At 43.7% G+C, this 13,946-nt stretch overlaps 1 protein-coding gene across 2 annotated transcripts in view; it reads left to right on the top strand.

Moving 5' to 3' along the window:
* Positions 1 to 13,946, top strand: part of LOC139565148 (collagen alpha-1(XI) chain-like) — a 105,981-nt gene that overhangs the window by 53,857 nt on the left and 38,178 nt on the right. For both annotated transcript variants that reach the window (XM_071385260.1, XM_071385261.1), the window contains 10 exons: positions 2,094 to 2,147; positions 2,275 to 2,319; positions 2,624 to 2,677; positions 2,978 to 3,022; positions 3,971 to 4,024; positions 4,496 to 4,540; positions 4,981 to 5,034; positions 5,808 to 5,852; positions 6,104 to 6,157; positions 6,733 to 6,840. In XM_071385260.1, coding sequence (XP_071241361.1) covers positions 2,094 to 2,147; positions 2,275 to 2,319; positions 2,624 to 2,677; positions 2,978 to 3,022; positions 3,971 to 4,024; positions 4,496 to 4,540; positions 4,981 to 5,034; positions 5,808 to 5,852; positions 6,104 to 6,157; positions 6,733 to 6,840 — 558 coding nt within the window. The remainder of the gene's footprint in view (positions 1 to 2,093; positions 2,148 to 2,274; positions 2,320 to 2,623; positions 2,678 to 2,977; positions 3,023 to 3,970; positions 4,025 to 4,495; positions 4,541 to 4,980; positions 5,035 to 5,807; positions 5,853 to 6,103; positions 6,158 to 6,732; positions 6,841 to 13,946) is intronic.

Genomic DNA, 13,946 nt, shown 5'->3' with positions numbered 1-13,946 from the left:
CACATCAATACCATTATCCCAGAAACCCTAGACCCACTTCAATTTTAATACCGCACCAACAGATCCACAGATGATGCAATCTCTATTGCACTCCACACTGCCCTTTCCCACCTGGAATAAAGGAACACCTACGTGAGAATGCTATTCATTAACTACAGCTCAGTGTTCAACACCATAGTGCCCTCGAAGTTCATCACTAAGCTAAGGACCCTGGGACTAAACACCTCCCTCTGCAACTGGATCTTGGACTTCCTGACGGGCTGCCCCCAGGTGGTAAGGGTAAGTAACAACACCACGCTGATCCTCAACACGGGGGCCTTTCAGGGGTGCGTGCTCAGTCCCCTCCTGTACTCCCTGTTCACTCATGACTGCATGGCCATCATTAAGTTTGCTGATGACACAACAGTGGCAATGATGAGACAGCCTATAGGGAGGAGGTCAGAGACCTGACCATTGGTGCAAGGAAAACAACCTTTCCCTCAACGTGATCAAGACAAAGGAGATTATTGTGGACTACAGGAAAAAGAGGACCGAGCACACCCCTATTCTCATCAACGGGGCTGCAGTGGAGCAGGTTGAGAGCTTGGCGTCCACATCGACAACAAAGTAACATGGTCCAAGCACACCAAGACAGTCGTGAAGAGGGCACGACAAAACCTATTCCCCCTCAGGAGACTGAAAAGACTTGGCATGGGTCCTCAGATCCTCAAAAGGTTTTACAGCTGCAACATCGAGAGCATCCTGATGGGTTGCATCACTGCCTGGTATGGCAACTGCTCGGCCTCTGACCGCAAGGCACTACAGAGGGTAGTGCGTACGGCCCAGTACATCACCGGGACCAAGATTTCTGAAATCCAGGACCTCTATACCAGGCGATATCAGAGGAAGGCCCTAAAAAGTGTCAAAGACTCCAGCCACCCTAGTCATAGATTGTTCTCTCTGCTACCGCACGGCAAGCGGTACCGGAGCACCATCTCTAGGTCCAAGAGGCTTCTAAACAACTTCTACCCCCAAGCCATAAGACTCCTGAACACCTAATCAAATGGCTACCCAGACTATTTGCATTGCCCCCCCCCCCCCCCCTTCTACACTGCTGCTACTCTCTGTTGTTATCTATGCATAGTCACTTCAATAACTCTACCTACATGTACATATTACCTCAATTACCTCGACACCGGTGCCCCCGCACATTGACTCTGTACCGGTACCTCCTGTATATAGCCCCGCTATTGTTATTTACTGCTGCTTTTTAATTATTTGTTATTCTTATCTCTTACTTACATTTTTTTTAATGTTGTGGTATTTTCAGCATTTCACAGTAAGGTCTACACCTGCTGTATATGTGACAAACACAATTTGATTTGATTTAATAAGGGCTAGATGACGAAGAAGGAGAGTGATGGAGTGCTTCATCAGATGACCTGGCAAGTCAGTTATAACTAGGCAAGTCAGTTAAGAACAAATTCTTATTTACAATGACTACTGAACAAAAGTCAAAATGCCTCCTGCGGGGACGGGGCTGGGATTAAAAATAAATAAATAAAATATAAGAAAAAACACAGATCACAACAAGATAGATAACGCAACACTGACAACAACATGGTAGCAACACAACATGGTAGCAGTCACCCGACCGCAACCTAATTGAGATGGTTTGGGATGAGTTGGACCGCTGAGTGAAGGAAAATCAGCCAAGAAGTGCTCAGAATATGTGGGAAGTCCTTCAAGACTGTTGGAAAAGCATTCCAGGTGAAGCTGGTTGAGAGAATACCAAGAGTGTGCAAAGTTGTCATCAAAGCAAAGGGTGGCTACTTTGAAGATTCTCAAATATCAACTATATTTTGTTTAACACTTTTTTGTTAGTACATGATTCCATATGTGTTATTTCATAGTTTTGATGTATTCACTATTATTCTACAATGTAGAAAATAGTAAAAACAAAGAAAAACCCTTGAATGAGTAGGTGTGTCCAAACTTTTGACTGGTACTGTTTACTGTACCTGTATTTCAGTAATAATTTGAGGATGTATATATACACATGAGCTTATATGAACCTGATACAGTATTGATCAGTGTGCTGTGTTTGACTCTAGGGTGCCAGAGGACTTGTCGGAGCCAGAGGGTCCCCTGGGCCACCTGGGCAGCCAGTAAGTCAACATCCAACCTTCACCTTAATGCTGTTCCAATAGGCAATTTAACACCCTTCAAACCAGTCTGACATTAATAGATAACATCAAATACAGTTAAATCTGATTACCTGTCTTTCTCTTTCAGGGTATTACAGGTGTGGATGGAGTTCAAGGGTCAAAGGGCAACCTGGTCAGTATTTTTTACTTAAAATGGGACTTGTAGTTTTCATGACCTCAAAATGACAACAGTTGATCCATGATGACTATAATGGGTGAATAAAAGCTTTCTAACGATGGTGTTTAGAAACACAATCAGACCTGTGGAATGCGAGTGACTTTTATTAATTAAAGTAAACAGCTAAAAAAGCATTGACCACAGTGGAATAGCAGTCCCATGACCCTGTTTAGGATTCCTAGCATGTGGGGCTCTGACCATGTGACCAGGGTTGTGTGAAGAGAAAGTGTGTGTGACGCTTCTTGTTGTTTTGTCTCAGGGACCACCTGGAGAGACAGGGCCCAGCGGTCAACAAGGAAATCCTGGATTACAGGTAACCCACAACCTCACACAAGGTCAACACACAACAACATGTTGTCAAAAACATCATCCATAAAAAACACCGTCTCAACACTTTATTTTTCTTTCCATTCTGTCTCTTTTTCTACTCTCTCTTTCTCTCTTCCCCCCCCCCCCCCCCCCCCCCCACACACACACACACACACACACACACACACACACACACACACACACACACACACACACACACACACACACACACACACACACACACACACACACACACACACACACACACACACATTAACCTGATTAATGCTTTGTTCTGGTCCAGGGCCTTCCTGGTTCTCAGGGTCCCATCGGCCTGCCAGGAGAGAAGGTAGGCACCATGCATCTCTCTTCATTTCAGATTTAAAGACCTGATCTTGTGACCTCTATCAGCTCCGCCCCCCAGGGAAGGCTGGCCTTGAACGTTGTGACCCAGTACCAGCCACTCCTGGCTCCCATTCAGATTACAGAGGACACTAGACAGGAAATTAATATCCAGGAAACACACACTGGAACACACACACAGGCAGGCAGGTAGTCAGTGCTGTGCTATCACACACCACAGCCTCCTCACACTATAGCAGGGCTACTCAACTTCTATTTCCTAGGTGGTAAAGGTCCGGATGGATATTGTCTTCATCGGCGTAGTAACAAACCCCCACCTCGTGAGTCGTGACCCACATGACCCCAGACTGTTCACTCTCCTCTTGTTGGCAGAAAGAACATTTAGCAGTTCTTAACTAAATTTCCCTGTAATTCTTCTACACATTTTGTCATGGAGCGGAGAGAAAATGGTGCAGTTTTAAAGCTAATTTCCTTCAATTTTGTGTCAACAAAATCCATGGGGGCCGCCATGAGCATATCATCTGTCCATGATAACTACAAGATTTATATCGCTGGTTAGCCTAACATACCTACCTAGCTAACATGGGCTAGTTGATCAACTGTACATTACTGACATGTTAGAAAAATCTCTAATGTCTGTCATTGAATGACATAAGAGGAAAACTTCCCATATACTACCACATTTCAAAATGGCACCTTGTACATTCTACTGTTACAGCTCTCAACCACATTAATAAATTGAAAGCCCGCGTTTTTAAAATTACTTATTTTTTAAGTCGGTAGCCACCGGTTGAGTATGGCTGCAATAGAGGCTGTTCATAGTCAAAAACACATTTACCCTGTATCACATTGTTGTAGTCTGGTTGTTACCCTTGTGATTGATTTGTATATACAGTAAGTTTCACCACTCATGATCTGTCTCTGTCCCCCACAGGGTCCCCAGGGGAACGGTGGGCTGCAGGGACTCTCTGGTATCGATGGCCCTACTGTAAGTACATCCATCTGATTCTTCCTCAGCAGCACTGATAGCGCTGACCTTACCAGGGTGCATTACCTCTTCTCCACCAGCAGGGGAGAACAGAAGGCATTAGGAAAGTTCTCCAACGCAGTATTTCAATTAGCTCTATGAATGAAGGATCTGTTTACAAAAGGGCTTTGCTAAACTTACATCCACATTACGTAATAGTAAACAGGGCTTATGTTTCGTGTGTACTGTCATGTTCTACAGACACAACACCCTCCAAGTCCCTCTATACATTGTGCTGTATTCACTTTGCTTTGCACTGTCCATCAAGCTCCATTGATTGTTTCTGAACAGACTTGGAGATCTGTGGAGAGTTCTAATAGTAAGGTACCGGCGGCTGGTACAATGCTCTATTACTTGTTATAAACATGTGTGAGCCTTTATAATGTCTTATAATAAGACTTCTAATATGCTATGTCTGTTGAATGTGTGCAGGGCCATCCAGGAAGAGAAGGCCCTCCAGGAGAGAAGGGGCTCAATGTGAGTTACAGTACAGCCCGTTAGACCTGCCTGGGTCATACCACTGTGCTGTCATATAAACATCCATATTATCCAATCACGTTCACGCATCATAATTCTCACCTCACATTCGTTGAATGCGTCGTCATCGGACACTCCCTTCCACTCCGATCATGTTCGTCCACGTTAGCTCGCCGTCATCATCAGCACTCCCGTTGACTCATCCTTTTCAACATTGTATTTGAACAATGCCATCGTCATTGCGCAGTCACGTCAATCCGTTCCGCTCATCAGCGGTACGGTAATGATCATAAAGTGCACTCGTCGTCATTGTCCAGTCAAAAGCACTCATTGCCATTGTGCGATTTGACTACATTAGCCCAACACAATTGCTCACTAGCATCTGTGTAATGGATAGTGCTTTTCAGACAGATGAATCCTGATGTTGTTTTGTCGTACAGGGTTTGCCTGGAACCCAAGGGCCTGTTGGTTATCCAGGGACTCGCGGTGTCAAGGTGAGTCAGATGCGATGTAATGGTCACGGTTGAAATGTCCTCAAATGTACCGTGCTGACAGAGATAGCCATTCCCTCAGACATTTCAATCTCTCTACCTGTGGTGGACATGTTGTGGGAGTGTGTGTGAGTGTGTGATTGACAGTTGGCAGGTTCAGAGAGAGCAGGTGTATTCTCAGGAGGAGATCTAATGACAGTGGGAATAACGTTTGATGGACAGTAGACATGACAATGTTGGATAAGAGAGGAACGTGTTTATGTGTGTGGGTGGTGTTTTGTGTGTGTGAGCGTGTGTGTGAGCGTGTGGGTGGGTGTGTGTGTGTGTGTACTCGTGTATATGCGTGTGTGTGAATTTAGCGTATGCACATGGAATTCAAATTTCGTCATGGCTGGGGATGCTTACTCACTCAAAGTAATATTCACACCACCAGTATTCCACCTCTAAGTCAGTGTCGTTAAGGTGCAAGCTGACCTCGTCTGCAATCGTTAATAGATGGTCAATAACTGGTCAATAGCAGGGCAATGACAGGTTAAGAGCAAATCAATAGTCATTCGTAAGTCATTCTCCATTGTCAAATCATGGTGTTTCTTACAATAGTTGTAGCAGTAAAATACAATAAAAACATGGTTTAGTGACAGCCCAAGCATGCTGTTGATAGTACTTTTATTTACTTCTGAATACGGTAGTGTAGTACAGTATCGTCTTGAATGGTGATTATCAGTGATATTGTGGCCTGTTCTGATTCTACTTGTATTTGAATGTCTGTTTCACAGGGAGCTGATGGAGTGAGAGGTCTGAAGGGGAGTAAAGGAGAAAAGGTGAGAAAAGAGTAATTTTTACAGTAATTCTGCTGTAAAACTAGAAGAATAGACGTGATTACTCACAGTCAAAGTACCAGTTGTCTCACTGTCAGATACTGTAAAGGCATCGCATTTCTACTTCATGGTTTATTATGACATCCCCCATAGAAATGTAATAGATCAGACACCTGCCAGATCTCAGTACTGTGATTCCTGAATCATCATGAATCATTAGAAATCACTGTCTTCTTCTCCTCTTCACATTGCAGGGTGAAGATGGCTTCCCCGGGTTCAAAGGTGACATGGGCCTCAAGGGAGACAGGGTGAGAGTGTACCCACGCCAGACTACACACGCTTCAGATCAGAGCTGTCTCTCATTATGAACAAATATGGTATTTTATGTAGAATGAGATGAGATCTCAGTTAGTCTGACCTGCTTTTCTGTCTGTCTCTCTTTCTTCCTATCTCTCTCTTTCTCTCTCTCTCTCTCTCTCTCTCTCTCTCTCTCTCTCTCTCTCTCTCTCTCTCTCTCTCTCTCTCTCTCTCTCTCTCTCTCTCTCTCTCTCTCTCTCTCTCTCTCTCTCTCTCTCTCTCTCTTTCTTCCTATCTCTCTCTCTCTCTCTCTCTCTCTCTCTCTCTCTCTCTCTCTCTCTCTCTCTCTCTCTCTCTCTCTCTCTCTCTCTCTCTCTCTCTCTCTCTCTCTCTCTCTCTCTCTCTCTCTCTCTCTCTCTCTCTCTCCCTCTCTCTCTCTCTGTCTCTCTCTCTGTCTCTCTCTTTTTCTGTCTCTCTCTCTGTCTCTCTCTGTCTCTCTCTCTCTCGCTCTCTCTATCTCTCTCTCTCTCTCTCTTTCTCTGTCTCTCTCTATCTCTCTCTGTGATGTGTGTGTGTGCGTGTGTAGGGTGATAACGGGGTCACAGGAGGTCATGGAGAGGACGGGCCAGAGGGGCCTAAGGGCCAGTCGGGACCCCTAGGAGAGGTTGGAGGTGCTGGCATAGCTGGAGAGAAGGTACAGAAACATTATTTCACTAGTCTAACATTTACTGTATGTGTCTGGTTATGCAATATGTATGAGTTATTGGGATTATGCAGATGTATGGATATATGCGTGTTCAGCGTGTCGGCTACAGTACATGTAATCACATGAACACCCTGCTAAACCATGTCATACAGTATTTGCATGCATTATGCACTTTGTTTTTGGCAATGTTGCCAAGTCAACCATAATGATTCCACTCCTCTTTTTCTGTTAATCTCTCTCTCTCTCTCTCTCTCTCTCTCTCTCTCTCTCTCTCTCTCTCTCTCTCTCTCTCTCTCTCTCTCTCTCTCTCTCTCTCTCTCTCTCTCTCTCTCTCTCTCTCTCTCTCAATTCAATTCAATTCAATTCAAGGGGCTTTATTGGCATGGGAAACATGTGTTAACATTGCCAAAGCAAGTGAGGTAGATAATATACAAAAGTGAAATAAACAATAAAAATTAACAGTAAACATTACACATACAGAAGTTTCAAAGCAATAAAGACATTACAAATGTCATATTATATATATACAGTGTTGTAGCAATGTATAAATGGTTAAAGCACACAAGTTAAAATAAATAAACATAAATATGGGTTGTATTTACAATGGTGTTTGTTCTTCACTGGTTGCCCTTTTCTTGTGGCAACAGGTCACAAATCTTGCTGCTGTGATGGCACACTGTGGAATTTCACCCAGTAGATATGGGAGTTTATCAAAATTGGATTTGTTTTCGAATTCTTTGTGGATCTGTGTGATCTGAGGGAAATATGTGTCTCTAATATGGTCATACATTGGGCAGGAGGTTAGGAAGTGCAGCTCAGTTTCCACCTCATTTTGTGGGCAGTGAGCACATAGCCTGTCTTCTCTTGAGAGCCATGTCTGCCTACGGCGGCCTTTCTCAATAGCAAGGCTATGCTCACTGAGTCTGTACATAGTCAAAGCTTTCCTTAAGTTTGGGTCAGTCACAGTGGTCAGGTATTCTGCCACTGTGTACTCTCTGTTTAGGGCCAAATAGCATTCTAGTTTGCTCTGTTTGTTTGTTAATTCTTTCCAATGTGTCAAGTAATTATCTTTTTGTTTTCTCATGATTTGGTTGGGTCTAATTGTGCTGTTGTCCTGGGGCTCTGTGGGGTGTGTTTGTGAACAGAGCCCCAGGACCAGCTTGCTTAGGGGACTCTTCTCCAGGTTCATCTCTCTGTAGGTGATTGCTTTGTTATGGAAGGTTTGGGAATCGCTTCCTTTTAGGTGGTTGTAGAATTTAACGGCTCTTTTCTGGATTTTGATAATTAGTGGGTATCGGCCTAATTCTGCTCTGCATGCATTATTTGGTGTTCTACGTTGTACACGGAGGATATTTTTGCAGAATTCTGCATGCAGAGTCTCAATTTGGTGTTTGTCCCATTTTGTGAAATCTTGGTTGGTGAGCGGACCCCAGACCTCACAACCATAAAGGGCAATGGGCTCTATGACTGATTCAAGTATTTTTAGCCAGATCCTAATTGGTATGTTGAAATTTATGTTCCTTTTGATGGCATAGAATGCCCTTCTTGCCTTGTCTCTCAGATCGTTCACAGCTTTGTGGAAGTTACCTGTGGTGCTGAGGTTTAGGCCGAGGTATGTATAGTTTTTTGTGTGCTCTAGGGCAACGGTGTCTAGATGGAATTTGTGGTCCTGGCGACTGGACCTTTTTTGGAACACCATTATTTTGGTCTTACTGAGATTTACTGTCAGGGCCCAGGTCTGACAGAATCTGTGCAGAAGATCTAGGTGCTGCTGTAGGCCCTCCTTGGTTGGTGACAGAAGCACCAGATCATCAGCAAACAGTAGACATTTGACTTCGGATTCTAGTAGGGTGAGGCCAGGTGCTGCAGACTGTTCTAATGCCCTCGCCAATTCGTTGATATATATGTTGAAGAGGGTGGGGCTTAAGCTGCATCCCTGTCTCACCCCACGACCCTGTGTGAAGAAATGTGTGTGTTTTTTGCCAATTTTAACCGCACACTTGTTGTTTGTGTACATGGATTTTATAATGTCGTATGTTTTTCCCCCAACACCACTTTCCATCAATTTGTATAGCAGACCCTCATGCCAAATTGAGTCGAAGGCTTTTTTGAAATCAACAAAGCATGAGAAGACTTTGCCTTTGTTTTGGTTTGTTTGGTTGTTAATTAGGGTGTGTAGGGTGAATACATGGTCTGTTGTACGGTAATTTGGTAAAAAGCCAATTTGACATTTGCTCAGTACATTGTTTTCATTGAGGAAATGTACGAGTCTGCTGTTAATGATAATGCAGAGTATTTTCCCAAGGTTACTGTTGACGCATATTCCACGGTAGTTATTGGGGTCAAATTTGTCTCCACTTTTGTGGATTGGGGTGATCAGTCCTTGGTTCCAAATATTGGGGAAGATGCCAGAGCTAAGGACGATGTTAAAGAGTTTTAGTATAGCCAATTGGAATTTGTTGTCTGTATATTTGATCATTTCATTAAGGATACCATCAACACCACAGGCCTTTTTGGGTTGGAGGGTTTTTATTTTGTCCTGTAACTCGTTCAAGGTAATTGGAGAATCCAGTGGGTTCTGGTAGTCTTTAATAGTTGATTCAAGGATTTGTATTTGATCATGTATATGTTTTTGCTCTTTATTCTTTGTTATAGAGCCAAAAAGATTGGAGAAGTGGTTTACCCATACATCTCCATTTTGGATAGATAATTCTTCGTGTTGTTGTTTGTTTAGTGTTTTCCAATTTTCCCAGAAGTGGTTAGAGTCTATGGATTCTTCAATTACATTGAGCTGATTTCTGACGTGCTGTTCCTTCTTTTTCCGTAGTGTATTTCTGTATTGTTTTAGTGATTCACCATAGTGAAGGCGTAGACTCAGGTTTTCCGGGTCTCTATGTTTTTGGTTGGACAGGTTTCTCAATTTATTTCTTAGATTTTTGCATTCGTCATCAAACCATTTGTCATTGTTGTTCATTTTCTTCGGTTTTCTATTTGAGATTTTTAGGTTTGATAGGGAAGCTGAGAGGTCAAATATACTGTTAAGATTTTCTACTGCCAAGTTTACACCTTCACTATTGCAGTGGAACGTTTTACCCAGGAAGTTGTCTAAAAGGGATTGAATTTGCTGTTGTCTAATTGTTTTTTGGTAGATTTCCAAACTGCATTCCTTCCATCTATAGCATTTCTTAATGTTACTCAGTTCCTTTGGCTTTGATGCCTCGTGATTGAGTATTGCTCTGTTCAAGTAGACTGTGATTTTGCTGTGGTCTGATAGGGGTGTCAGTGGGCTGACTGTGAACGCTCTGAGAGACTCTGGGTTGAGGTCAGTGATAAAGTAGTCTACAGTGCTACTGCCAAGAGATGAGCTATAGGTGAACCTACCATAGGAGTCCCCTCGAAGCCTACCATTGACTATGTACATACCCAGCGTGCGACAGAGCTGCAGGAGTTGTGACCCGTTTTTGTTGGTTATGTTGTCATAGTTGTGCCTAGGGGGGCATATGGGGGAGGGAATGCTGTCACCTCCAGGTAGGTGTTTGTCCCCCTGTGTGCTGAGGGTGTCAGGTTCTTGTCCAGTTCTGGCATTTAGGTCGCCACAGACTAATACATGTCCCTGGGCCTGGAAATGATTGATTTCCTCATTCAGGATGGAGAAGCTGTCTTCATTAAAGTATGGGGATTCTAGTGGGGGGATATAGGTAGCACACAGGAGGACATTTTTCTCTGTTAAGATAATTTCCTTTTGAATTTCTAGCCAAATGTAAAATGTTCCTGTTTTGATTAGTTTAACTTTTACTGCCTCAGAAACCCGGATCCGGGAGCACCCCCCACCCCCCACACACTGATTAGCATAGCTAGCATAGCTTCAGAAGTAGATAGTAGCATCTAAATATCATTAAATCACAAGTCCAAGACACCAGATGAAAGATACAGATCTTGTGAATAAAGCCACCATTTCAGATTTTTAAAATGTTTTACAGGGAAGACAAAATATGTAAATCTATTAGCTAAACACGTTAGCAAAATACACCACTATTCTAACTCCATCAGTTTCTTACTCCTTCAGGTGCTATCACCAATTCGGCTCAACTAAGATATTGATAGCCAATAACCTATAAAAAAAACCATCAGATGACAGTCTGATAACATATTCATGGTATAGGATAGTTTTTGTTAGAAAAAAGTGCATATTTCAGGTAGAAATCACAGTTTACAATTGCACCGACCATCACAAATCGACTAGAATTACTAGATAGAGCAACGTGTATGACCAATTTACTCATCATAAAACATTTCATAAAAATAGACAAAGCATAGCAATGGAAAGACCCAGTTCTTGTGATTTCAGACCATATTTCAGATTTTCTAAGCGTTTTTCAGCGAAAACACAATAAATCGATAAGTTAGCATACTACATGTGCAAACGTTACCAGAGCATCGATTCCAGCCAAAGAGCGCTATAACGTAACCACCGCCAAAAGATATTAATTTTTTCACTAACCTTCTCAGAATTCTTCCGATGACACTCCTGTAACATCATTTTACAACATACATATACAGTTTGTTCGAAAAGGTGCATATTTAGCCATACAAAACCGTGGTTACACAATAAAAATACTAGGAAATCAAGCCTCAATATGTCTGACGTCATCTATCAGAGTGATCTAGTTTAATTAAAAGCTAATCATATACTTGACTAAAAAATACAGGGTTGACAGGAATCGAAAGACAAATTAGTTCTTAATGCAACCGCTGATTTACATTTTTAAAATTATCCTTACTTTTCAATACAGGGTTCGCCAAGTGAAGCTATACCAAAGCTATACCAAACAAAATGGCGAAATATGCGTTTAAAATATTTCGACAGAACAACAATTTATCATATTAAATATTGCTTACTTTGAGCTGTTCTTCCATCATATTCTTGGGCAATGTATCCTTTCTATGTTATAAACGTCTTTTGGTCGATAGATGTCCTCTGTCCTTCGAAATATCCACTAACGATCGAACGGGACCACAAAACGTGTCCAAAGTTTCAGAGTGCACAACAAAGAAATTCCTCAAAATCGCACTAAACGGATATAAATTGCTATAAAACGGTTTAAATTAACTACCTTATGATGTTTCTAAGTCCTATATCGAATTAAATTACAGACGGATACATTTCAAGTTGATAACCGAGCCTGTGAAAATGGCGTCCGGAGGTCCCATCCTGCGTAAGGGCGAGCGTCGAAAGGGGGGCTACTCTCACTCCTTGGTGTTTTATAACCTCTGAGAGCTACCTAGAAGGCCCATTCCACTTCTCATTGGTTACTGACATCCAGGGGAAGGCGGGTGCAGTTCGTGTCGTTCCATAGGATAGACAGAGACCTTAAAAACTGATCTGAAACCAGAGCTTCGCTCTCAGACCTTTCACTGTCTGTCATGGATTTCGCTGTAGAAAGTGTTCTGGGTCACCCACAGACATAATTTCAACGTTGTATGAAACTAGAAGGTGTTTTCTATCCAATATAATTAATAATATGCATATTGTACGAGCAAGAATTGAGTACTAGGCAGTTTAATTTGGAGACGACAAAATGCTAATTCGGAACAGCACCCCCTGTAGTCGCAAGAAGTTAATGGAGTGAGTTAGGTCTGCTCTATACCAAATTAGCATTCCCCCTGAGTCCCTTCCCTGTTTCACACCTGGTAGTTTGGTGGATGGGACTACCAGTTCTCTGTAACCTAGAGGGCAACCAGTGGGTCCGTCTCCTCTGTACCAGGTTTCTTGCAGGATGACAATGTCTGCATTACCGATTTCTTTGGTGAAGTCCGGGTTCCTGCTCTTTAGGCCAAAGGCAGATGACCTCAGGCCTTGGATATTCCAGGATGATATAGTGAAGGCTTTTTGTTCCATAAAGTGTCCAATGTTGTTGGCCGTGTGGTTTGGCCTCAGGCCAGTAAGTGTGAGCAGAGCCTGCTGAGCATCTGGTACATGCCGTTGGCTTGGGCGAGTGTAAGAGTGGGGGTTGGGCCTGTTTGCCCGCTCACTACCTGGGCGTATGTGTGACTTCCATGTTGATGCCCTCTTTGCGGGGGTGGGGTGCATGGGGTGGGCAGGAGTGGCATAGGTCTGATCTGAGGGGGCCTAAATTGGGTGTGGGCATGGTTGATGTGGGGGGGGGGGTGTGTAGGTCCAGGGGGGGGTCTTGGAGGGTGTCTCGCTGGTCTTGGTGGGGTGTCTATTGATCTGTTGCTCCTGTGTGAAGTGTTGGGGCTGCGTTTGAGAGCGATGTCCTTTAGAGTCCGGGCAAAGGTGGGCACTGCTGCCTTGTAGAGGTGGACCTGGTCATAGAGGCTGTTCAAGTCCAGGGTGGAGTGGTGGGCCAGAAAAACATTTGGTTTTGAGGCACAGTCACGGGAGATGCTTGCGTTTACCCGCTGTATTGTAGCAGGGTGGAAGTCTTTTCGTGGTAGCAGGGTGGAGATAACCACTTGTGCGTTGGGGAAAGTAGAAGAAGCTTTTTCGATCACTCCCTTCAGTGCTGTGGCCACCCTTTCCTGCTGTGCTCTCAGGTCGTTTGTGCCTGTGTGTATTATTATGTGGCTAGGTGAGCCTAGTTTGTCCTCAGACAGAAGGTCTAGGGCGCGCTGGGTGTTTGGACACCAGAGTTTAGACACACTGTGTTTGGGAAAAAGTTATTTTTCTTCTATATATTTCCCATTTGAGTCCATAAGAAGGACAATCTGTGTCTTGTGTTTGTCCTCAGTGGGTGTGGGGGGGTTGTCAGGAGGGCTATCAGGGTGGCTGACAGGGGGGGTGCTCAGAGGGGGTGAGAGCTCAGAGGGGGTGAGAGCTGCTGGGCTTGGGGTTTTTCTTTTGTCTGTTCTGTTGTGATGTCGTTTCTATGGTCAGGGTCTGGTGTGGACTGTTCTGCTGTGGTGTCGAGACTTTTGTCGGGTGCTGAGGTGGGCTGTTCTGCTGGCGTCTCTGTGGGGATGGCCACCTCCCTAGTGGGTTGTTCTCTGTCACATGCCATCCCCCTCAACCTCTCCTCCTGTAGTCTGATCCTCTCCTCCATCCCCTTCTCCCTCTCCTCCTGTAGTCTGAT

Source organism: Salvelinus alpinus, chromosome 36, assembly GCF_045679555.1.
Source record: "Salvelinus alpinus chromosome 36, SLU_Salpinus.1, whole genome shotgun sequence".
Taxonomy (NCBI): Eukaryota; Metazoa; Chordata; class Actinopteri; order Salmoniformes; family Salmonidae; genus Salvelinus; species Salvelinus alpinus.
Note: the sequence above shows the minus strand (reverse complement) of the source record. Positions and strands in the feature narration are given on the sequence as shown.